At 43.4% G+C, this 26,605-nt stretch overlaps 1 protein-coding gene across 1 annotated transcript in view; it reads left to right on the top strand.

Moving 5' to 3' along the window:
• The window catches only part of maml3 (mastermind-like transcriptional coactivator 3), a 133,839-nt gene that overhangs the window by 42,304 nt on the left and 64,930 nt on the right, over positions 1 to 26,605 (top strand). The window contains exons 2-3 of the mRNA XM_004538815.5: positions 18,673 to 19,416; positions 21,029 to 21,967. Coding sequence (XP_004538872.1) covers positions 18,673 to 19,416; positions 21,029 to 21,967 — 1,683 coding nt within the window. The remainder of the gene's footprint in view (positions 1 to 18,672; positions 19,417 to 21,028; positions 21,968 to 26,605) is intronic.

Here is a 26,605-nt window from a genome sequence, read left to right on the forward strand (position 1 = left end):
CCAGCCTCTCACTGGTATCCACAGGCCTTAAATAACCACGCAGAGCCTGTTGCTTTTGCGATAACTATCATTAACATGCTGATTACAGGTCTGGGCATCTTAAAATAACACATACACACTGGGGCCGTGGATCAATACTTGCATGCTGGGGTAATGATGGGTCTGCCTGGCCTGCACAGATGAGAGAGATGATGCATTACGCGGGATGGAGGGAGATGTAGTGAGAGGAGAGCAGAGGAGGAGGGGCGAACAGCTGAAAACGAGTGAGGCAGAGAGGTGAAGACGGATGAATGAAGAGTGATGACGACGGCGATTTACAGGCAGGCTAAAAGTCTGTTTAGTACGGTATAAAAGTGCAGTTTACACGTGGCCAGCGACAGTGACCACACACACACATGTATGAACAAAGCAAACACATGGAAACAAAAAGCCACAGCACAAAGTTGTTGTTGCATTAAATGAAAATCAGTCTGCCATAAGATGGGATCAATGGGATGAAAGAGGATGAGAGAGAGAGAGGCAGGGAAAGAGGAGAGATGTATTGTAGAGGTCTTGATAGATTAGTATATCTGTCTTTTGTCATCCCTCATGATTTCTGCCCAGAGGCAGCGCGGCGAACAAACACACTCGCACACACGCCAGCCGTAGACAAAGATGTCCATTTACAATGTACAGTGGCAGAACAATTGGTCGGGTCCTTTAGTAAGTCAAATAACATCGGAAAATAACGCGTGACCGTGCAGTTTGTGCTGGATTTATATAGCGCTGTCCATCTGCTGCAACCATAGTACAAAACATGGACGCAGCTTTTGCATCTGGCCTGCTTTTAACCTCCATTCTCTTTATGGCCAGCAGGGGGCGACTTCTATGGTTGCTTTTTTTTATTTTGGAAAATAACTACCACAGACCCGTGCAGGTGTTTGCTGATTCGCCTACTTCTCAAGTCGAGCGAAAGACTGTATATAAAAGAGGGATCTGATAAGTAATGCGCCACAAACATGCATTGTTCCTATCTGCCTGCAGGGGGCGGCCTCTGTGACTGTAAAAAGAAAGCCAGTTGTGTCCTTGAGTTTCGACTCTTTCTTAATAAAACGTTTAAATTTAGTCAGTTTTTTTCCCATGTGGAGTAAAAAGGATGACAGTGCAGGGTATTCTGTAGAGGAGGCCCACTTTATGATTGGTAAATCGCCAGAGTGCAGCGTCCTCGGTTTCTCGGGTCGGTCCATCAGATGGTGATGGCTGAAAAACATCAACTTGAGGCTTTAAAACAAGAATTCACAAACCAGTGTCACAGTGTTGTGATGTCTCCTTCCATTTTTTTTTACACCTAACATGAATGTGGCCTTTACCTGTAAGAAACCTTGTTTATTTTGTACTATGATAACAGGCTGGCTGCACTGTCAGTGCTTTTTTTTTTTACTCAGGTACAGCTGTAAACAAAAACAAGAGCAGAAAACACTGTTTTGAGGTATACTAATTCCTCCACTCGGTAACCTATGATAAAGTAAGTAAATGATCTCTTTGCTGAAGTGCGAGCGCGTGTTTGTGTTTTCTCACACACGCTTGGATCTTGCATTTGTTTCCTACGTGCTGCACGCAGCACACCGGATTGGACTTTGTTCTTTCCAGGTCTGGTAGAGATGTGTGTTTAAGCAGTGTAAACACACGCGTGTACGCTCAGACGCAGTCAAAGAATCACAGCAGCGAGACAACAGCCGTCTACTACTGCATGACCTAGTTATGCACACGGGAAAATTAGACAGGGGATGGAAACGGCAGCCTTTCATCCAGACACCATCCTGCTCGTGTCTCAACAGGTGATATTATAAAGGCCACCTGATCAATTGTTTGATGAGTCCACAGGGAAGCTGGTGCATATTGCCTCCTCTAAATAAATTGTAGAGAATGATCTGATCTGGTTTCTTGACCTTTATTTAGCCTAAAGGACACGATAATATTGGTATATTTGTATTTATAAAGACTTAAGAGCTGCTATTTGTACCCAAGACCTTTTATAGACCTCAGTCAGGCTCCAACCTTCAAATCTCGCTAAAGCTTAATGATTTGTCTTGTGTTTGGGAGAGTTCAAAGACTGTAAAACACTGTATTTGATATTCCTAATGCACACTTTCCATCATGTGCCTTGGTTGTTTGGCCTCACTTTTGTAGCCATTGTCTGTTTTTGTTATGCTCGAGTTTATGTCACGAAAACAATTCACTTTGTTGGTTTGGTAAAATAAAGTTTAAATAAATGAAAAGGTCGAGTTTAAGTAGAAGAGCAAGTGGAGCTTGGATGTGAGAGACTCCATTCCACCCAGAAAGGCGCACGCACACACACACACACACACACACACACACACACACACACACACACACACACACACACACACACACACACACACACCATTCAGCATGTCCTCTGGTCAACACATACTCCTTCAAACCGATGCAGCCAGTGAGATTCTGGTGTCACTGCCAAGTAGCCATCAGGGCCCCTCCACTCGCTGCCACAGTGATCTGTTACCATAGCAGCCTCTCTCTCTCGCTGTAGTCCATGCTCGCTCTACCCCTCTCGCTCTCGCTCTCTGTCTTCCCCCCCTCAGCTCAGAGGCACCACTGTAGAGAGCAAAAACTGGTGAAAAAGAGAGGGGAGAAAGCTGTCGTTCCTGCTACGAGAGCATCCATAAATCTGTGCGCGCGTGCACGTGCACCAGTCTGCCCTCACGACAGGCTCTGGCGGCGGCAGAAGCCGACTGGGTTTTGACACAGCCAATCGTACTCTCGCCTTCTGTGGCACATCGCCCGGCCGAGCCAATCAGAGAAGATCGCATGTAGCGCACGCAGATACACACATAGCGCGCACTCGGGTACAGACAAACACTGACACTACATACTTTGTTTTTTGGGCTGCAGATGTCATCCTCAACACGAAACATAGGTGGAAACTTGCCACCTGTGTCTTTGATCTTTCTCAATCTGTTCTTATGTGTCAGTGTCTTTCTTTTCTCCTCACTTGCTCTCCTTCTTCCACTGCATCCCTGTCTTTCGTTTCTCGCCTCCTTTCTGCTTCTCACTCGGCCTGTTTGATGTTGCCCATGTTGCCTCGCTCGCTCTTTTGTTGTCGGGTCCACAGAGGACAGGTGTTGGACACAATCTGTCCCTATCTTACGCTCTTTCTCCTGCACATATACACACTGAAGCCTGGACACACACACGCACACAGCTGTCAGGCCCCTCCTGGTGACCATCTGGCCACGAAGCCAAGAGTCCCCCCCTTCACTCCTTCTTTCACTTCTCTTTTTTGCTCTTGTACTAATCTTTTTCATATAGCTGCAGGCTGGACTCCTATTGGATTTGCTCCCCCATGTAGCATGATAATAACAATGTAATAGACAATGACAATCCACCTTACAAGGTGACCAACAGATCAGAGAAATTAGCAGCCGCAGGCAGAAATGTAACAACAGAAATGTCCGTCTCAAACTGAGTCTCTGTCAATATGGACTTCAAGTGTGATATTTCTGCTTCCCTACATTAAGACAGCTGCACGGTGCACAGAGTAGTGAACCCCGGTCAGATTGTATATTTGTGTATTTCTTCATTACAGATGGAGACAGAAGTATTGGTCCAAGTCTCCTGTCTTGAGAAACTTTGTGCAGGCTTTCATCAACATCAGCACTGACAGCTGACAGTTTTTTAGGCTTTAATCCTGGACTAACTAATAAGCCAGTTTGGTGACCAGGATGAGAGTACAAGCAGGTTTTACTGCCAATAAAGATCACAAAAGTAATTTGGACAAACTCTGTGCTACAGTTACACTTTATCAACACACCTGAATCAAATGATTAGTTCATTACCAGGCCTCTGAAGAACTTCAAGACATGTTGAGGAGGTCATTTGGCATTTTAAATCAGCTGTGTTGGATCAAGGACACATGTAAAACCTGCAGGACACCGACCCTTGAGGCCTGGAGTTCGACACTCCTGGTCTAGATCAGAACTGGCTTCTTAATCTTAGATTACAGCCTAGACATTCAATAATCATTTTATGACCCTTTTCACCTAGCTAATGTTCCAGTTATATCTATGTATTAGCTTTTTTTAGTAATACATGATAAAAACATTCATTAGAACATTTATATTTAATAAAACCCACTTTTTCCTTTTAATTTTTACACTGTGAAACAATGCAAACCACAGTTTCTCTATAGCTTTATGCATGAATCTACAGAAAGTTTCAAACCAAAGCAGGTTTTTTGTTTTTCTTTGTTTTGTTGAAATATGAGGTAGAGGAGTTCATTTTCACTTATCATTTCACTTATTTGGAGTCAGAAGAGACTCAAAAATAATTTTATGTGAAACTATGCTGCTTATACTAGACCTTCAAAATATCATTAAAACTGTTGCCACTATACCTCCTTGAGCTGGCAGCCCATATACTAGAGTCTCCACAGCATGATCCTACATTCAGACCACTTTCTGTGTGTCACTGCCCTCACACTCTCCTCGTGTTTCATGTCTAATCCCTGCGCTGTCCTGGGCCAAACATGGCCCAAAAGTCATGAGCTGATCAGCATGGGTTACAGCCAGATGTGTCCCAAATGTCACCACACACCTAATATCTGGTCTTGGTAAAGTCAGCCTGTCGTTTCTGTGTTAAATCTACGCTGTAGGTACATAATAGCAAACCCTTCTGAAACCCACCATCTCTGTAGAAATGTAGCTACGTCGTGCCAACCGAGCCCCCATCACAGGCTTGACATGAACTCAGTGCAGAAGTATAAATAAAGCTTGAGTCAGTGTTGTCATCAACATTCATCTATCTAGGAATTTACTAGCTTTAAATTTAGCTAATTTGCCAAACTCTGATCAAAATCTGGTGCTGTAGTATATCCGCAGTCTTATTCTTTCAGTCTCTACCCAGAGCTCGTGAGCACAGGCCAGGGTTGGAACGTAGATCAACCTGTAATGTACGTGCAGCTCTCTCCTCGCCACAGCAGACAAGTACCATCCTTCTCAGTGTCCCGCTCGACTAAGAACAAGACCCCGACATAAAAGCTGCTTGACTTGGGGCAGCAGCTCATCCCTGACCTGCAGTGGTCACTCTGCGCTTCTCTGGATGATCACAGACTTTACGATCGTCGATCTTCTGCTTCACACGCAGTTGACAACCAATCCAGTGCAAGCTGGAGGTCAATGTCTGATAAAGGGAAGAGAATTACATCATCTGCAAAAATGCTGAGATGATATCCTGAAACCTGCGCTGGCAGAGACCACCCTCACCGTGAACAACTCTGACGTTGTGCCGTCAGTGTGAACCCGAGTCCTGCTACGGCAGTAGCAGAACTAAAAACCATCTAAAGTTAAATACACACTGCAGGCAGTTAGAGCATATTTGCCTCATGCTAGGCTCAGGGCATGCTGGTGTGTGACAGGAGGAGCAAACAGTTTCTAGCTTCCTGTCTGTGTTTCAGGAGCAAACGCCTTTTTCAAGTCGATTTTCCAGCGTAGCGGAGCGCGGTCACATCAGCAGGTGGGGGGTCATTCTCAGGAGGGTCGTTGCTCGTCGGATTAGGACTCACAGTGTAGCAGGACCACCTCTACTTTTCATGTGCTTCATGAGCAGAGCACACAGCCGTCTCAGATAGACGGCTGGTGACGTCTCCAACATCCAGATAACGAGGCTGGAAAGTATAATAGTTTTTTTTTAAAATTAAAACTGCATATGCTGAATTTGGTGCTCTTGACATGAGTTTTTAAAAAGCAATAATCCAAACAGAAATGGAAAACGATGATGTAACGTCATTAGGAAAAGTAAGAAAACCCACCTGTGAGATACGGTAAAAACTGTACCTCTGGGGTCTGCGTGGACCCCGGCCGGTAGGATGAGAATTAAAGATGATATTTATAAAGGTAATTGTTCAACAGTTGGTGCTTATAAACTATAAACTGTAATTTCATGTGAGCAATCATCTCAACAGTTTTGTTTTTTGGTTTTTTTTATAATCGTCAGTGTCCCACTGAGCTGCACAACAATAATTTCATCATCACATGCAAAAATATCTCCCTAATTATGCCGTTATGCTCTGTGTATTTTGTCTGTTTCTTTCTCCTGTTCCTCCTCTGTTGTTCGTCGCTGCTGGTTGGACCCATGTTGTTGAGTAAGAGAGGAGAGGGGAGGAAGAAGGGAGGGGGACAGAGAGCGAGAGAGAGGGGGTGGATCTGTTGATTTACTAAAGACTCAAACACGACCAGTGTCCCCTCCCACACACCCACACTTCCTCTCTCTCCTCACCTCTCCTGTTCCCTCTCTCTCTCTCTCTCCCTCGCTCTCTGTGTCTCTCTGGGTCTCTCTCTCGGCCCCCACCCCCTCCTGGCGCGATGGTACAGCTCCAGAAACAGGAAGGAGCCGCAGCTCTATAAATAGAGAGGAGCAGCTCAGCCAGGAACCACACACACACACACACACACACACACACACACACACACACACACACACACACACACACACACACAGTTTCCCCTCTCTTGTCCCCTCATTTTCTCTCTCTCTCTCTCTCTCTCTCTCAGTGTTGCTTCTCTGCTCTCACTCTTTGCCCCCTTTTTACTTACTTTATCTTGAAAATGTAAACACACACACACACACACACACAGACACACACTTGTAGCGATGCACACAGTCCTTGACTCGGAAGATAATTAGTTGTGCGTTCAATGCTAATGGTTTGTAAAAGTGTTTGTTAGCACACGTGACTCCTTAGCCTTCCTCATTTGTATTTTTACCCCCCCGCCCCCCCTCCTGTCACTGCTCTCTCACACTCACACATATCAGGGTCTCTGTTATTGAGTCAGTGGGGTTGGAGGTGGAGGAGGGAAGATGGGGAAGGAAAAAGTGATGGGTTTCTCTGGCCTCTAGGTTTTTATGTCAGGTCAGCAGGTTTGAAAGTGCTGATGACACATGTGCACACACACTCTCTTGTTTCTTACTGCGCACTAACACAACATGCAACATGCTCAGTGACAAACACCTGCTATAAGCTACACCACAGTTGTGTTTTTGGCGAGTGCTCTTATTGTTGTGATCCTTATTTAAGATGTGAGAGTTTGTCCTGAAACGTGGCACGTTTGAGTTGGATACATTTGAGTGGATGTAGCTTCCTCTTCTGTAGGGTGAAGACAACGCGAAAGAGCCTTAAATTTAAATTCTTTTTAATGGCCACAAGGGGGCGATAGCTGTGGTTTGCGGTCCTATAGAAGTCTATGGGAAAAAGGCCTTCTTCCCTGAAGTCTGTAAACACTTTCCTGATGATTTTATAGGCTCAGTCACACATTTCAGGTCACACTGAATAAAATAAGTCCATTTTGTAAATTCTGAGGGTTCCTGAGGGAACTGTTAGTCATTCTTCCACAGGTTCATCTCTGGAAACCTTCCGAGTTTTACTTCCTCAGACTCTCGTTGTTTAAAGGTTCCTTTTTAGTGATCTTGGCTCAAGCTGAATAACACACGAGTTAGTTTTATGTAGTTAGCAGAAGCCAAAATTATAGTTAGCCCAGCCCTAGGTAGTGCTCCTGTAACCATCCCTGAGGCAGTAGCATGCTTGTCCAGCAACAGGAACTAAGTGGTTTTAAAGTTTTGGTTGATCCTTTTTAAATGTACAACTTCCAAAGGCAAGTTTTTCTTCAGTTCAAAGACTTTTGAGTTTCTGCACGAAACAGCAAAGGCTAGACTGACGTCGTTGCACATAATCTTGTTATTTTTTTCTAGCTGAAAAAGAGGAATTACATCTGTGAACGTGTGCAGAATATTGAATCTAGGGGTGGAAAAAGTGGGTTGATTTAAAAAAAAAATAGTAAAAAGAAAAAAAAGGTGTTTAGAGGATTAGAAGTGTGTGTGTGTGTGTGTGTGTGTGTGTGTGTGTGTGTGTGTGTGTGTGTGTGTGTGTGTGTGTGTGTGTGTGTGTGTGAGTGTATTGAAATCAGGGGTGTAGAGGTCCCCCGTGTACAGGAGGCAGACTGGCAGGCGCTTTCTCACACATACACCCTTTTCTGGGACGGCAGCCAAATGTTTCTTTTGTTTGTACCTTCCTCTTGTCACTTGGAGTTTTCTGTCCTTCACTCACACAGACGCTTTGTTTTTGTCCATTTAATGCTCCGATTTTTGGGATCTGGTCTGTAAAAAGCCAACGACCGTGTGTCTAAAAAGATTCACATATAAAACGAGTGTAAAGGATTAGAAGGTGAGAACTGTACAGGCCAGTGTTTCACACACACAACTTGACTTTTCCCCTGAATGTGAGAAGAAATCAAAGTCGGTGGTTTGTTCCATACATTTCCGGTCCATGTACACGTTTTGCATGTCAGCATGAGAGTGGTCGCAGTTTGAAACCAAACCCTTACACTGCTCATCTAAGGACCAAAGTTTCCTTCTGGTCCAGAACCAAGCTCAAGTCTCTTATTATCGACAGGTGTTTCCAGCCAAGCAAAGCCCCCGTATGTCAGGAACATTCATGTTAAAGCTGTCCTGAAGGCTTTCGGTGTCTTGCTCAAGGACAGTCCAGCAGGATGGATGCTTGCTGACGTGTGCTTGAACCAGTGTCATTGACTGGAAGGACATACTGTCACGTACTCCTGCCTGTTTTCACACGCTCCAGTTGTTTTCACTGAAATTCAACAGGAAGACTGCGTATCATAAAAGTTAACTCCACGTCTAAAATCCCTCCATCTGTATGTGGAGTGTCAACCTCTCAGTCTTGCAGCGAGCCAAAACCAGACCCTCTTTTCACTTTGCCTCTGGTCACATATAGAAAATGCAAAGAGGGGGATTGTGAGATATCACAGCAAACACTAACTTCTCCTCGGCAGCTGCTCCCGGTTTCTTTTAAAAAGAGCCAGCCAGGAAACCACTGAAGTCACCTGTCACTTTTCTATAGAGGATATGAGGATCAATAGAAGTGTAGCCGTGCTGCAGCTTGTGTGAAAAACTTAACATACATCTCACAAACAAGTGCGGTAACAAATGTTTTTCTCTCTGTACGCCTTTGTGTCTCCTTGACAATGTTCGTGGTGAAGTAATACCAACAAATACATTTAAATAAGTTTTTTCCACATAATATTTACATGCAGTAAATATTATGCGAAGAGAACATAGAGAACAGTCTGTGTTGCTCCAGATGTGTTTACCTTACATTATCATTGCAATATAGAACCGCACAAAAACACGTGAATAAAATCCACTATTTCAACAGAATAGGCATAAAACTGGGATATAGATAGTGACTTTACCCACTGGTTAGGACAGTTGGGCTATAAAGTCTACAATGATGTTGGATGTGAAGAGGGGGTTGGATGAACCGCATGCTCATTGACTTGTGAGTGAACTAAGTAGCTCCTTAGATTGCCATGACCTGGATGACTGAGAACCTTCACAGACGACCTTTGAGTGAAAACTCCAAAAGTTGATTCTGTTCATCTGGACGTAGCATTTTCAATGGGAGAAAACGCTACGTCCAGATGAACAGAATCAACTTTTGCAGATTTACTTACCTGGATGATTGAGGATGCATCAAGACCCTTTGAGTGAAAAGTTATTAGCCAGTGCCCATTCCTGGATAATCCTCCTTTCATTTATAAATTATTTTATTTACTGTCTTAAAACTAACAACTGAGCCAATAAAGTTTTAAACTGCTCACTGAGGTCACAGTGGAGCAGAGGGTTTTTTGGGACTTTTATGTTTTCAACCTTATTTTTTTGTAACTCGAGCAGTCGCCCCCTGCTGGTTATGAAAATAAGTGCAGATTTCACTCATTCTGGTTTTGGTATTACATTTCAGACAAAGAATCTACATCCGTCTTTCATAGTGTCTATGTTTAGCCGTAGATGCTATGGAAACATCTACAGTAGGAGAACCACAGGAGTCGCCCCCTGCTGGCCGTTAAATAGAATGCAGGTTCAAGGCACTTTTGCACTGGCTTTGCGGTTCAGATCTAGAAGCTCTTTTATTTTGTCTGTGGTAGGCACCCAGTTAGCATTTACAGAGTCAAATTTATACAACAAAACTGAGATTTTACTGGTGACTTATTATCTTGTCAATTAAATGGGAGAAAGAAATATCACACTATTCAGCTCGTCTAAAAGCCAGAAACACTAAAACTTGAAACTGCAATCAAAGCACAAAACAACAGGGAAGCTGTCATCAGTTTATCAGGAGAAGCTGACAAACATGGTGCCAAATCAGCTGAAGAGTACCTTGGAACTTCAAAAGAGCACTGAATCTCTAAAATGGTCATTTCAAATTAAAACCCTGATCAGTGTTCACTTGGAACTGTTCAGCTATTCTTTGGACGTGACTACTCACCCCATACAGGTTTCTGATGTGCTAGCTTTACATGGCAGAGTTTACAGTGAACCTTATTATAGTTTATTTTTTAAAGTGCTTAAAAAGTCTGATAGGTAGACGAAAGCAAGGCTGACAGTAAAGTACGTTTTATATGAGGTGGCGCCATCGGAGAATATTATCAAAAGAGGAATTAAGGACACATGTAATAAAGACTGTTCCAAGCAGGAGTGAATGCAGATCTACTTTGAAATTTTTGCACTGACCCTTGATTTTTGTCGGCCGCAGAATGTTTGAAAACCGCCGTATAACAGCCTGTTAGACAGGTGATGGTTTGAAATTTGGTGGTTACAAGCCTTTAGCCATCCGCCCATTATTACCACACCACACACACACACGCACACAAACACATTTCCTTATTAAAGACCTGTTTGATTTAATTGACTCATTTCACAGTCTAGTGGGCCAGACCAGGAACAACCACACTCTCACAAACACACTCAAAGCGTGGCACACACAGGCCCGCACCAGGGAAAACAAGTGAAATTTAAATTATGGCTGATACTCATGCGTCTGTTTGTTTCAGTGGGTGCAGAAATGTAACTACTTGAACACACTCGATCCACAGGGTGTAATTCCTCTCTGCAGCCTCACTTTACAGAGCCTTCGTCTCTCCTCATAGACAGGTGTGCAGGTGTACTCGCTTTTTGGACGGGCTCGCTAAATCTTCACCGCTGTGGTTTTAGCGTCAGTTCAAAAAAAAAAATAAAGCTCTGCTGGTTCCTTTGTGCTGTGGACTCGGCTGCTGAGTTCATGGATCAGAGATACTGACAAGAAAATCATTAGGTGTGCTAGAGGTAGCTTTGAGTTGCTCAAATACTGTAATTTTTACTATACAATAATCTAAGTGCTAGCAAAAATAAAGGTTATTCTTTTATTTTCTGTCTAACCAGCCAAGTGTTAAATCAGTGTGCAGCTTGGTGTGTTTGTGTCTCTGGGAGTTGGACTGTAAAGCGCCTCAGAAGCCAAAAAAAATCTCTTAAATGTGGCCTGCCATGTCATTTGCAACCAGAGTTGAATCAAAGTCCTTCCTCTTGCCTAACCTTCAATACCACAACCAGCATCCTGGGGGGGAAAGTGAGAACCAGATTTTCGGTAGTTAGCACTGGTCTCTTACTGCCCAAAATGTTCTGGCTGGGCATAAATAAATAAAGTGCTGGATAAACACATGACAAAAAAAGGAGTCTGTTTCTATACACCTCATTGAGACCCATTCAGCCTACCAGAGCGGAATCTCAACTGGCATGTGGTTACATGTTATTCCCATTACAATGCTTTAAACCTGCATTCTTTCTAATGGCCAGCAGGGGGCGACCCGTGTGGTTGCCAAAAGAAGTCCGGTTGTATAGAAGTCTATGAGAAAATGACGCTGCTGCACACTTGATTTATGACCTTATTAAACATTTTCCTGATGGGTTTTTGGTCTCAGTTGCTTTTTCAACTCTTATACCGCAGGGTCTTCATTTTCTTATGTGTGGCCAGATTTATAGTGAAATATCCAGCAAGTCTTAGCTATTTCTGAGCCAGATTCAGATAAGTAGTGCCAGTGTGGACTGGGTTTTGGCTTTAAAAAAGCACTACTGTCACTATTTACAAATTTACTGATCTACTAACGTTTGCAACATGCCATTTACTGCTATTTAATGATGTTTAACCCTGAAAACATGTCTTAATTAATTTTGACATTGAAATAAACTGACTGTGCCTGTGTTTAGAAATCAGTGCAGCTTTTGTAAGTCACCTGTAAAACCGAGCACGCCTATGAGCACTATTTGCGGATTGTTATCACACGCTTAGTTTCCAGAACTAAGATGGCCAAAATGGTCAAGTTGAAGTTTACAAACCAGTGGGTGACGTCACGGGGAGTACGTCCGTCTCTCGTGTGCAGGGACAGGTAAGAAAAGCGGGAGTGGAGGAAGAACTGACTTGCAAAGGAAGGTGTGATGAACAGCTTCGTGGCATTGATGAAATGTGTTGCAGTTATTTTTCACAGAAGATGCCACTGTTATATGTCTTTTGGTTAGGTGTATCTTCAGTGATGTTGTCGTAGTAGCAATAAATGAGTCTCATTTTAGAGACAAATGATTTCACGTTTTTTTCCCCCTTAGATTAAGAAACATGAAGCTAGCTACCTTCACATATAGTTTGTAATTTGAAATAAATACCCCGAACTGTCTCGACGCGGAGTCGTTCCTTTAATGCTGGGACTCGAATTTGATGCAATGCTTAAGTTTCCAGAAGAGCGAGCCAAAGAAAGGAAGGAGGGAAGAGAGAGAGGAGGAGAGGGAGGGAGAGAAGGCAGGGTGTCGGAGAGTGAGTAAGTGAGCGAGAGGAGGAGAAGGAAAAAGGAGGAAGACGAAGAAGACGGAGGACGCTGCGCACAAAGCACCAGAGCAGCAGGTTGCTATAACAACAGCACCTTAGTGGCTCCATCTCTGTCTCTCTTCTCTGCCTCCCTCTCCTTCTCTGATCACCCTCTCATCGTTTGCTCCCCGCTGTCATTTGGAGCGCTATGCCTTTCCATCAAGCCACCTATCTAGCCCCCCCCCCCCCTCCACACCTCTTTCTCTGCTTCACCCTTTCTCCTCCTCTTTCTCCTCTTCTTCATCTTCATGTTCTGGTAGCTCCTCCGCTCAAAGGAGAAAGACCATCTGCCTGACAAATAAATCCCTTCTTCCTCCTCGCGAGCGTGCGTGTCTCTCTCTTTCACCTTTGTCTCTCCTCGCTTTTGTCGTTCTCCCTCTGTCTGTTGTGGGAGCAGGCAGAGGAGCAGTCAGCAGGTGTTTATGTCAAAGAATACAGGAGGCAAAACAAGCAGCGCTCTCCTCCTTTTTTTTTCCCTCTCCTGTCTTTAGTCTTTTATATTTTTTTTATTTTTTGAACTCCAATGCTCTTTTCTTCCCTCTAGCTCTCGCTAACCACTCCAGCTTGATTAAACTACTTCAAAAATCTTTGTCTATGAGTCTCGATGTCATCTCTCTTCTCGCGGCCTGGATTCTTTCTCTTACACATGCAAACGCTCCTCCATTCCTCTCGATTCCGTCGGCTTCAAAGGTATTTCATTGCTGTGATTGTCAGAAAGAAACGCTGCTAGGTTCAGTGTGATTCACAGGTTTAATTAGGTTGTTAATTGTGCTAAAATAAAAGAAATTTGCTACAGTGAATACATAAAGTATTTTGCACCAGCACCCGATCCTTTCACGTTCCCTCGGGCAGCAGCATGCTGACTCCCCGAGCAGGCAGGACCACAGTGCTTTGGTCTGGTCTCCTCTTTTTTTGTTTCCTTTGTTTCTTTCTCCAGATTCACGATCCTATTAAGAAGGTTAAATGTTTTTTTTTGTGTGTTTTTTTTTTTAAGTGGGTGTGTATTTAAAACCTGTACGTGTGTGTGTGCGTGTGTGGGAGGGTGCGACAGTTCACACCACCTGGATAATTATGGGAGTTTTTATAGGTGGGCTTTGAAAGACGAGTCTGTTATTACCAACATGAGTCACTGGCATTTAGGGAAAGCCTGTAACACACACACACTCAGACACACAAACACACACAGACAGAGGAGGCCTGAATTATTTAAACCCATTGATTGCAGGACCACACACACACACACACACACTGAAATCGTGTCGTGACAGTGGAAACGCGTGTTTTCCTTTTTTTTTTGTTCCTTAGTTGTTGCTTTAATGGCTAAGAGATCAACACACACACACACAGACACACACACAGATGCATACACTGTAGTTTCTTTTTTGGTTGCCAATACTAATACTGTTTATCATGTCATGAAGATAATTATGCTGACTGTCAGTCAATGTGGAGAGCAGAAGAGGAACCTCTAGCACACACACACACACACACACACTGCAACATGAAGCACACATCATCCTTTTTTTTTTACTTTCTTGGTTTACTGGAGTGTGAATGTGTGCGTGTGTGTGTGTGTGTGTGTGTGTGTGTGTGTGTGTGTGTGTGTGTGTGTGTGTGTGTGTGTGTGTGTGTGTGTGTGTGAGTGAGTGTTTTCCTGCCAGCTTGAATGGGTCCACCTCCGGGTCAGAATACAATCTGAATATATTTTGTCTGTTGTTCCATCTGAATAACAAAGAGCTAAGTGCGCATTTGCACACATACACGTATCGGTGGTGCTTCCATTGTGTACGTGTGTGTGTCTGTGTGTGTGTTTGACTCTTTCACATGCGACAGTGGAGAGTGTGGATTTTACAAAATATTTTGCGGCTTCTGAGCTGAGGAGGCTGTTTGAAATGTAGATGTGCAGGCGGCACGTGCTGTATAAAAGACTTGTAAAAGGCTCCCATCCACGCGTGTTGGTGAGTCTTTGCATCTTTGTTCAAGCAGCTTTTCTACACGTTGATAACAACCACTATATAAAACCATTAATGCAATATAAGATTACAGCTGTTTTCTATACAAACCATGGGTGAGGTCACCATCCTGAACTCCAATCCTACGCCATCAGAATTTGTATTTATTAGGAATTGTTCTCTCAAATCAGGTGACAAATAACAATCAAGACAGGAAGCGATTAGGTGTGATTTCGCAACCAGAGAATGCAGAAAGTCAATGATATTTAGCAACTTGAGAAATAAGCGCTGATGATGTGAAGTGAGGCAGGTTGGTCTCGATTTGAACTCTTCTCAAGTTCAAAGCTGATTCCAAATTCAAGAGAAGCAGACATCTCCAAAACAGTCTCGAACAAAGGTCAGAGGAAGAACAGGTACATTCGATTTGAGGGTGACCTGTCCCTTTACGATTGTAAAGATGGAAGTATTTATAGCATCCGGTCTTTGGACATGAAATTGAAAGTGAAGCCATGACTAAAAATGATAATCTTTTTGATTGAATCCTGCACTATTTCTAAGGTTCGTGTGGGAGCATCAAATTTGTACCCTGGGAACCTTTCATAAATGAGGTCCCCGCTTCCCATTCGTCATTTTAATAGCATCAGCTATTTTTCTGCCAACTTCATTAGGGTTTGAAATTAACAGGAGTTGGGGGTAAAATTGAGATTGAGAGTTTATTAAATTGCACAGAAATTGCACAGGAACCTAACTTGTTATTCTCTTTGCCTCTTTTTTTTTTTCATGGCAATTTGATTCTTGCACATTTCTTAGCGTTTACTTGCGTCTGCGTTGTGCCCGCTTCTTTGTTTAATCTCGCATGGGCAGTGAATGCATTCAGCTTTGATTTAAACATGTGGCCATCATCTTTGTTGTTTCTTAACAACTCAATCTCGGGTGCTGTAGAAAATACATTCCTACTAAAATAGATCCACGTTCAGAGTTTTTTTTATCTTCGGGAAAGCAATGATAAAAGTATCACTGCTGCACTGAGCTGAAAGCCCTCTATCATCAGTCACACTCAGTTGTTAGCTAACTGTAAAACTCCCCCCTGCTGACAATTATACAGCAGAGTCTTCCCCGTCACCACTGCTCCGTAAGACTGTCGATTTTTAACTGTATCCACTTGAAAAGCTCATTTTTGCTTTTATAAAAAAAAAAAGGCCAAACTGGTGGGATTTTTTTAGATTTTCTGCCTCTTTCTTTGTCTCGGGTGTCTCCTGCCATTACTCGGGTTATGTCACATGCCTCCGTACATCCTGTCCTCTCCCACACAGGTCTATGACAGTGATTACCTTAACTGCCAGCCAGCGTTTGTTAGCACCCCGTCGTTATCTTATGCTGTGAGACACGGAGCGGCGGAGGCTTCCTACAGTAAGATGTGGGGCCGATGTTAATAATGGGCCAAATACTCCAGATGTTCCTTTGACGTTTCTTTACCTCCTCGGAAAAACAAATGCTGGTATTGTTCATCAGGAGGGCTGCTAGTCTTCTCTTGTCTTTCCTCCTGTTTTAGTTACTTTGTTTGGGATTAAAACTTTATTCAGGTTAGCTGTCATGAATGTTTTTACTGGCAGAGGGCTCTGATGTGTCTGAGATAGATCAGATTCTGCAGATCAGCAGGTTTATCGAACTAAAACTAGCTGTGCAAAAACAAAATAAAAATGTGACTTTTATAAAAAAGAGAATTAACTGATATTGTGTTCTTACAAAACTGAAAAAATAAACATATACAGGAAATGTCTTTTTCAGTTTGTTCCACTATGTCATCACATCCTTGACTATCAGGGTTTTCTCTATTATTCTAAGAGAATTTTGGTTTTTGTGTGCTGATAAAAGCTGGTCACTTCTTTCCTCACGGACACCAGCCATGATTTCTTAAAAGAAATGCAGATTTTATTGTTCACTTTTGTGCTTCACCTCAGTTCACCATCTTTGGCCCAGTGAAGCTTTTCTGAATCATGTTCATATGATCATTTTCTTTATACGATTTTAACTTTTGTGGATGCAGTGTGAAATGATGCTCACTGACACTGGTTTTAAGAAGTGTTCATGAGCCCTTGCAGTTACTTCCACTACAAAATCCTGTCTCTTTTTATCGCAGTTTGGCCCGGGGCAGCTCAGTATTGTTTTCCAGCCTAGTCCCTCACATGCAGAGATTTCTCTGAATCATTTATTGATATTATGTATTCTTTCCTGTTTTGCGTTCTTCTTAAATCATGAACTATTTGCCCACAGTCTTTCGCAGAGCGTTGAACCCATCTCCACCTTTGCTTCTGGAAAAGTTTGCTGTGGCTTCCCCAACTCATTGTTGCAACGCAAAATTGGCATTTATATTTTTTTACAGCAAGTAATTTGACAGTTTTGCCATTTGATATGGTGTTTTTTTTAAATACAGGCTTTAACTCTTTTCCAAATTGCTCACTTTTAGTAGCGTCTGAACATATTTGGAAAAACACTTGTTGTGAAATCAATTTCTAAGCATAATATCTTCGCCCTGTCTTCCACTTGACCAAAGAGCAGTTGCAGAGAGCAAACACCACATTAATTTTCGCTTACAGACTCATCACCACCACTGTGTATATAGCACTGTCATCATGACAAATTGTGTGAGTAAATGCGGCAACGCTGTGATAATTTACTTAACTTTAATTTTTTCATGTAAACTGAATGTTCGAATGTTCATTATCTTGTTCCATTTCAGAACGAGCACTTTAATGTAATTTTGGGCACCACTTTGCACTCTCCTGTTTTTTTTCCTTTTTTTGTCATTTTAAGTGCTCTGAACTGTTGTCTCACTTACATGATTTTTTGTGCAGAAAGATTACTCTAATTCTCGGGTGGGTTTCTACCATTAATCGTCACGATAAAGATTAAAATATATCCACAGTGTAAAGTTGATATTTAAAAGAATTTCTCCCGAGGCGAGTGTTGGGAAACATGCCCTGAAACCCTCCTACAGGATTTACATCTTTTTCTGTGTTTTTTCTTTCTTTCTTTTTTTTTTTATTGCATCCATGAAGAAATAGGGAACGTGGACTGAGAAAAATCCCTGGCCTGCACGCCTAATTTCAGAGAATGAATCCGAGCTTAACATGTAATTGATTTGTCTTGGTGATATTTTGATCTTCAGTACACTTACTTCCTTCCCTCCTTCTCATGACAGTTCTCTGTGTGTGGAGAGGAAGAAGCCTGTTGTTATATTGATTTGTATCTCATGTTGTGTTCATGATTAGCCCCCTGAAGACCACAGAAAAGTTCCTGTTACTAACACGTTCCATCTCTGGTGGCCTCCAGCTTTAAAGGACGCTCATTGGGGGGTTTTTCTTCTTGTGTTCTGCTTTGAGTGGCTTTGCATAAATCATAGTTTCTTAAACTAGGCGCGGTACAGCCATCCATTCTCTGAAATAAGCTACCTTAGCTCTGCTGTATTGCTAGCATGCTGTAGCGATAATCACAATCATAAGGTGATTATGGGGTTGCTTTCTGAATGTGAATTGATCCAAATGAGACCATCCTTCCAAACAGAAGATAAGACACACAAGATAACTTCTTAAAGTGGTCGTATTGAGCTTATTTCCAGGGTCACATTAGCATCCTTTGCAGGATTCACAGTTCAACATAGCACAGTCCCTCAGTCGATCCAGTGACTGAAATAAGCCACTGTATCTCTTCCCATTTAAAGCCAACTTTCTTCTAATTGGCTAGCTCTCAGAAGCAGGAGGCTTGACAAGCACTAGGTTGGAGCGTCTGTGCTTGAGATGGCTCTGTTGTGGACACCTCTTTCTGATAGCAAACAGTTCCAAGAGTAGAAAAACTTTTGGCTCACAGGGATTATTTGCACATACAGTTTGTGAGTATATCTAGATAACTGTAAATAACAAAAGTGTAATTCGGCCTCTTTACCATCTTTTATTTCTGTTTCAGCTCCAGGAGACTGTAAAGAGAAAACTGGACAGCGCACGATCGCCCCTCAACGGAGACCAGAATGGGATCTGTGATGGAGGCAACTACTCGCCGACCACCAAACGGGTACGGAAGGAAGGCTCCAGCGGCATGGACTCACTAACAGGACTCCCTAATAACAATAATAACAACAATGTGCCACCCATCTCTCCACTGCATCACCAAATGGACATTAAGCCCTTACACTGCGGGCCTAACACTTCTGCCGGTAACAACACTACAAACAGCAATGGGAACCATGTAGGCCGGACATCAGATGAGCTGGGGAAGAACGGTGGCAGCCACCTTCCAGACATGAAGCTAAATGGCTCACTGGACTTGGAGGACAGCTTCGGCCTCCTCAAAGACTTGAAACAGGAGCCCCTGGATGACGGGGGTGGAATGGAGTCGTCTGATCCCCAGTCTCTGTCCAATCAGAACAAGCTGTTCTCTGACATTAACCTCAACGACCAGGAGTGGCAGGAGCTGATCGATGAGCTGGCCAATACTGTGCCAGAGGACGATATGCACGACCTCTTCAACGAGGACTTTGACGAAAAGAAAGAGGCTGAGTTTGGCAGGCCGGCAAACAATCAGACGCCGGGCCCACAGGAAGCAGCCGGGAATACGACAACAGCGGGAGGGGGGGCCGCGCCAGCAGCACTGCCTCCTCCTCCACCTCAGCCTCCACAGGGAGGCCCACAGGTTCCCATGGGTTCACCACAGGTCAGTATCAAGAAAGTCAACACGATGTCCACTGGAAGGGGTATTTAACCCAAACTCATAATCTAAGTCATGACCACCTCAGGTGAATCAGACTTCTGTATTTATTTATATGATATATGTCTCTCACTGTTATTTCTGAAGATAAAATTATAGCTCTTAGAGCGCAGTCGCTGCTCTTTTAAGATTTCTTCACTGATTCAACTTTTTGATCCGATTGATTTAAGTCCAAACTGGTTTTAAACGACTAATACCTGAATGAAGCCGTTAATTATGTGATCAACAAGAAACAAACCTGAAGTGGTTTCTAAGTGTATGAGAGTATTGATGTGTTTCATAAGCTACCTGTGAAGCATTTTGGTCTTACACAAGCAGCTTTTAGCAAAACACAAAAATGAATAAAGGAAAAAAATCTCTAAAGTAAGCAAAACTTCTACTTAGGAATTTGCTGCATTTCTGCAGTTCATTAATCCTCGATTGTATTCTCCGCATCCATCCAAGTGATGTAAATTGTGTCATCAGCTTGAGACCTGATTCCTGAGAGTCATTCCTGTTATGCTTCTTTGAGGTTAGATTGATGCACAGTTCAGTACAGAAATGATATATACTGCCCAACGGAATATAATCAGCCCGGAATGCAGGCCAACACAGAAAATGTCCAACTTTCTGGACATTTCTCAGCTGTTCTAACTGCATTAAAGTGAAGTTGGTAACACATTTGCCTAACATGTGGAAGACCTCTAGTTTGAAACTTGGGAGGAAACATAGGTCCCTGGGAGTGTTGTGTCAGTACGGGCATCTGGCATAAAAATCTGTGCCATATGAAAATATGAAAATTCATCCTCTGTGACGACCTGTTGTGAATAAGGCTGCAGCTGAAAGAAGCTTCTAAGTAAAATGACAACTGCCTTGCCAGCTAAAGTTATTGGGCCTAGATGCTCTGTAGGCTCTGTGGTGGTCGCACAAGATAGATTAACTCTCTGTGGCGTTATTATGAAATACAGCAAGCAGTTTATCCGGTGGTTGGCAGTCTTCATTGTTACAAGCGTCTCTGTGAAGCTTAAATTCAGAAGCACAGAGGTTTCCAAATAGCACAGAGAGAGAAACAGCTGCTTCTATTTCATTTTTTCAGTTTTCTAGCGACACCTAGCACCTCAAAGACTCCAGAAAATCAAGCTTTGTTGGCCTGTTGATGCCATTTCATGCAAGCAATGAGCAATGCAGCAACCACAGCTGTGGCTTCCTGGTCTTGCTGTAATTGGGGCAAACTTACAGTTACAAAGTAAACCTTACAAATGGAACAAATGCACTATCATAAGTTAACTTCATCGGAAGGTAAAGGCGACTTCCTTTTCAAGCCAAATAGCATTCAGCAGTAAACTGCTTGTTAGTTTAGCTTAGTTATTATGGCTATACACAAATTGTTTGGTATTTAAAATGTTTGGTACTCAAAATGGTACCAAACCCCATCCGTATAAAATTTATGGTGGCAATGGCCCATAAAGTCTCGAATGATCATTTTCAGTTTGCTTTTCGTATTCTGATTAAAAAATATGTTATGTAGAAAACTTGCAAGGTGCGAGCCTGAGCTAATGTCCTTTTGGTTTCTCCTCAGGTGCGACCATCTTCATCAGGCCCTCAGTTTGCCACCACTGCCAATGGGACGCCTCCTCAGCAACCTTTGCAGCAGTCTCCAGCCGTTGCTATGGCATCAGGTTCGCCATTGCACAACTGCGTGGCTCGCTCCCCTCAGACTCCAACCCAAGCTCAGACACAAGCAGTCTCTAGGCCTGGGAATGGATACATGATGAACCCGGGGCCAGGAGTCAGTCAGGCGGGCACTGGACCTGGAGCAGCGGGGATACCGCCTGGAAGTCAGTCTGTAGGACCAGTAACGCCTGAGCTTTCCCATGCAGAGCAGCTGAAAGCATTTGCTCAGCAGCGTAATAAAATGATGCAGAAGCAGCAGCAGCAGCAAGCAGCTAACTGGTCACCTGCAGCCGCTCCAACCAGTCCCTATAACTCCGCTCACTTTAACCATGACAAACCCAACAGCCCCATGATGTATCCACCGCAAGCCTTTAATACACCACAGGGCCCTCTAGTGGGTGGCATGGCCCCCAACAACGGTCCCAAAGCCCCCATGAACAACTACCTCCCTCACAACCACATGGGCATGATGGGCCAGCAGCAGCCAAACAGCATAAACCAGAACGCCCTGTCCAAACAGCAGCAACAGCAGCAGCAAACAGCAGGCATGTTGTCCTACAGCAACACCAAACCGCTGAGTCACTTCAGTGGCAGCGGGGTGGATCACATAGGTCAGAGAATGACCCCGCCCATGCCAGGGAACAGTCAGGTCAAGAACCCCATGATGCCACCTTATATGGGCGGTGCGGGAGGTGGTGGCCAGGGTCCGGGGCCGGGTCAGACGCAAGGGCCAATCCCAGGACAGACAGCTCACCTGAGTGAAGAGCAGAAGAGGATGTTACTGATGAAACAGAAAGTGTTGAACCAGAACATGCCCTACAACACCATGCAGCCTCATGGACAGGTAAGGGGACAGCTTGGCGTTGTTGGTCTTAAGAACATGGAGGTTGAATTATTTCCAAAGCAGTTCATGTGCAGTCAGTACTGTTGCTTAAACTTAAGTCCAGAGTGTTTCCATCATCTGCAGGTTGTGTGGTTTGGAGAGTGGATGAATATTTGGACTGTCAGTGAATATCTGAGTCCAGTGTTTCTGGTTCTGTTTTCTGCCTTTATAATAATTCAGTTCTGTAAATAATGAACTTTATACACCGCCTCCCTCATTATTCTTGTGTTGAACTGCAGTTGAGAGTCTTACCATATATGACTAGCAAATGTACCACCAAGGAGACCTGGCATTGACTGGTTGATATTAAGTACTGTATATAAGTCAATGAGAAGTTTCTGACCCAATGCAAGACCCCGGAGTCCAGGCTAGGTAAGCTAGTTGAAGAGCTATTGGACTGGTCTGTTAAAGTGTTTGTGGCTTTGATTATGAGAGCATGTTAGGGAGAGAGGGAGGTTACAATAGACTGCATAAGAAAGATGTACATCGTCACCCATCGCTTTGGAAAGTCATGTTTTTGAGTACTGAGCTGAGGCATTTCATGAATGCGGGCAGATCTGACTGTGACACTCCAGCTCATTTGATAGCGACGGACATATCAGTTATCAGTTAAGCGTTTTCTCAAGTGAGTTGTGGAATTTTATTCTTTAATACAGCACACTTTTTTTTGCAAGCAGACAAATCGCCCCCTGCTGGTCATTAGAAACGTGCTTCTGCATTGGCTACCATACCTGGAAGCTACAGCCATCTTTTTCATACAGTCTGTGTGTCTGGGAAAATTCAACCTATGACCTTCTGCTCATCCTTTGAATAAGAGCTAAATAAACTCCCCGTGCACTGGAGGTTTCCTATAAAATTCATTTGGACCCCATTTTTAAGCAGAATGCCCAAAAAATGCCCCCCAAAATAGAGGAGCTAAGAGTGTTTGACCAGTTGCTTGGGACGTACTGCAGAACATGGATTGCTGTTTTAAAAAAAGCCTTCCAGAGGTGCAGCCAGGGAAGGTAAAATGGCGGTAGTTGCCCCAGCAACAAGCCAGGGCTGGGAATAGGCATAGGAAAATGGCCTGTCGAGAGTGTATTGATGCCTCTGCAACACTAGCAGCACTGATAGCCTCCCCCCACCTCCTCCCCTCAGACACACAAGCGCGCACACACCACAGCAAGCACCACAGCTAAACGGCTCCTTAGCTCATATCCCCAATCTGTCACAGCTGACTGATGGCTGAGATTGGACCACTAAGCCAAGCTAGCTGCTGTCATTACCGAAAGCCCACCTCGGGCAGTTTGTTTCCTGAGCCCGGCGATCAGCACAGCCCACTCTGAATGCTCCAGCGGTTCAGCCAGGTGTCAGGTGTCCTTAATAATCCACCGGACGGAGGACGTTTGAGTGTGGGTGGACTCTATCTTAACAAATATTCACATACTCGAGTGAAACCTCACACTTGTGTGGCTCTGGCGCTCCTCATTATCTCAGGGCTGATGTGCGGTTATCAATAGAAATTGCGTGTGCGAGTGCTTGTTGATGGCGCACTTTACGTCTCTGTCTGTCTCCTTCTGCTCGCCATGTCCTGATGATACAGCTACAGTCAGTCAGTCACCTCCTCCTCCCCTCTGGTGATCTCTGCGTCTCCTGTCCTGCTCCTCCTCCTTCCTCCCCCTCTCCTCCCTCGTTCTCTGCCAGAGACACTCAGCACCAATAAAGGAGCAGATTTATTAATATGAGGCCTTTGTGGCTGCTGCCTGGAGCGCTATGTGTTTGTGTGCGTGAGTGGGTCAATGCACATGTATGTTTGAGTGTGTTGCATAGATTTTTTTGAGGGGGGACGGGTGTAAGGGGAGGGTGGAGAGATTTATTTGAGTGAGCAGAGGAGAGTTGGAGACCAGGAAGAGAGAGGGAGAGAGAGAGGAGAAAGGCAAATGCAGAAAGCCAAAGATTTATTATGGAGGGAGGATGGAGCATATTACAAAGAAAGTCAAGGGCCTGGAAAGAGAGAAATAAGTGAGCAATGCCGAGTGGAGTGTCTGAAATGCAAAATATTCACTTATCTACACGCGTGCAGCCCGACTGCATTGACTGTAATTAGCGAGTTTTATTTTTAGTGACACGTCTCAAATAAAATCAGCACAATCAACTATAAAACGTTAAAACGTGGGACAAATATGTCATTTATTCTTTTTTTTTTTACTAGGTGTAGCACTTGAAGGGAAATTTCACAGATTTCAGACACCGAGATCACTTCTTAGGTCATTTATAACGCTGCTCAGCCTGTGAAAGCAACATATAATTGGTCTCTCATGATTTCTCCAAACCTATCAAAGTGCAAAACAAAATCTCAAGAATAGCTTAACTGTAATCAGTGTTACTGAGGTGGGTCGTATTAGATTTAATGCCAATTGGCAATATTGTTGTGCCAGTTAAAAAAAAATGTCTAGTAATCTCAGTTTCTTAGTTTTGGACTTTCCAACCATCTGTGCCCAAACTGTAGGCCCAGTGGATAAAAAGCTGCAAAATTCCTTCAGCATGTCATGGTGAGAACTCTTGAAAATAATTACAGCATATGCCAAAAACAACAAATTAATAGTCCTGGAAAAAAGATCGCAGCTTATCTCCCCTACTATGAATCTGAACGGGGTATTAAATGCACATGCTCTTTATGGGAAAGACAGATAATAAGCGGTGTTTATTATAATTATTGCTTTCAGGTGTATTCGGTAGTTTTCCCACTGCAAAGCCAGCATATTGCTGAGTAACCAGTTGCATTATTAGTAGCAGCTTCATCGCTGCTTATCCTTTATTTGTCCCGCACAGCTAATGCAGAGATCACGTGATGATTAGCTACTTGTTTCTTTGCACCAGTATTAGTATTTCCTCTGTGTTAAATGCAAAATATCATCCTGTTCTTGGAGTTCTTTAAAGATGATTGTGTCTGACGTATTCAGATAAACCACAGTGTGTTAAATCTGCTGATGACTGTCAAAGCTTGATAAGGAAGAGGTTAAGGAGAGCTGAAGTGAAACCAAAACATCTGGGTTCTGCTCCAGAAGAAAAGCTCTTTTAAAATTCCACTGACACTTACAGCAAGGCTACAGAGCAGGGCACCGAATACGCAGAAGACTTCTGAGTTTAGATCCAGAAAGATGGAAAAACCAAAACAAGTAACCAACACTGAAGTGTCCATCAGTCTTAGCTGATGATAGCTGAGTCGTAGCTCAGTTTTTAACTGTAATCTGTAACTTTTTTCAAATTATGATGTGAAGTAAAGAGGAGGTTTGGCTTAGAATTTGAGGAGAAATCTATAATAAAAGACCATTGAAAGAAATGCTAAATAGGATCTTATGACTTCATCAATCGGCAAACTTATGATCCAAAACGCTTGGGGTAAATTGGGCAGTGTGTATATCAGCTTGGATGAAGTATGAAGCTTCTTGCGGTCGACTTCTCGGTGCTGGAGAAATCGGCTGGTGAAAGCACGGATGGATGATCGGTTAAGAGAAGCTCAAAAAACTGCAAGGCTTGTGGAGTAAGGCCACGGTCTCGTGTTTGTGTTTGTGTAGCTCTATGGCCACGTAGGGAGAGCGATTTTAACCCGTTCAGAGAATCCCGTGAGTTCTCCAAAAAGGCAACAACACATTTTGCGGCCTGGTGGCCATGACAATAAGCGTAAGTTGAATGCTGATTGGTTGAAAGTTCACTTGCACAGGAAAGGTAGCCACAGCGGAGTTCACCGCAAAGAGGAAGAAGCACCAAAATACACCAAAGATCAAAAATGCTCAGACAGTGACTCTGCTTCTCATCCATGGAACGTTTTCAGTTTTCTTACTTTTAGTTCTTTACTAAGAAGTTCTTAGCCTCAATGAGAGAACGTTTTTTTAATGCTTCCCCCATGTGAGAGTACCCAGGTACAACAGCATGCAAGGCCTGGGTAGCAACTTTTCTTTGCCTTTTACCATGATGGGACCTTTAGTGAAACTCACCATGAATCAACAGCACAGTGTGAGGAATGGAAATTTCCTCACACTTTCCTTTTACATAGCGCTAAACGATTGGAGAATTTTCTTTATGTCAAACATTGCGGTTGTCTGATCATTCCCCTGACGAGCCAATCATCTGCTTTATAAGAGCACCATGGGACACAGACCAGCAGACGTTCAGTTTTTGACACAACCTTGTTTGTTAGCGTTCTTGATCGAGTTGTTACCAAAGACCTTATTTTAAGGCTAAGCCACCAAATTATTTTAAGCTTTTTGTTTAAATGCTCTGACTGGATGCACGTTGTTCGTTATAGTGTTCCCCTGCTTTGCAAATATTGCTTGAGCTTCATTTTCAGATCCTCTCTCAGTTGCTGAATTAGAGGTGCCGGTGGTTGTTGACTTAAATTAGGCCCAGTTAATGAAGTTCTGTTACTTTACAAGTATAAGTGTCCTCGAGTGTTCAAATACTTTAATTATATTTAATTGGTAGAAATACTCCTTCTTAATGTCTGTTTGCTGCAGGGTTTGTATTCACTTGAAAAATCGGTAAAAACGTGCGTTTGTATTTGTGATGGGAGTCTCTTTTTTTCGTTCCTAGCCGTTATTCTCTTTGTCTGCGTTGGTG

The sequence above is a fragment of the Maylandia zebra genome, linkage group LG6, assembly GCF_041146795.1.
Source record: "Maylandia zebra isolate NMK-2024a linkage group LG6, Mzebra_GT3a, whole genome shotgun sequence".
Classification (NCBI taxonomy): Eukaryota; Metazoa; Chordata; class Actinopteri; order Cichliformes; family Cichlidae; genus Maylandia; species Maylandia zebra.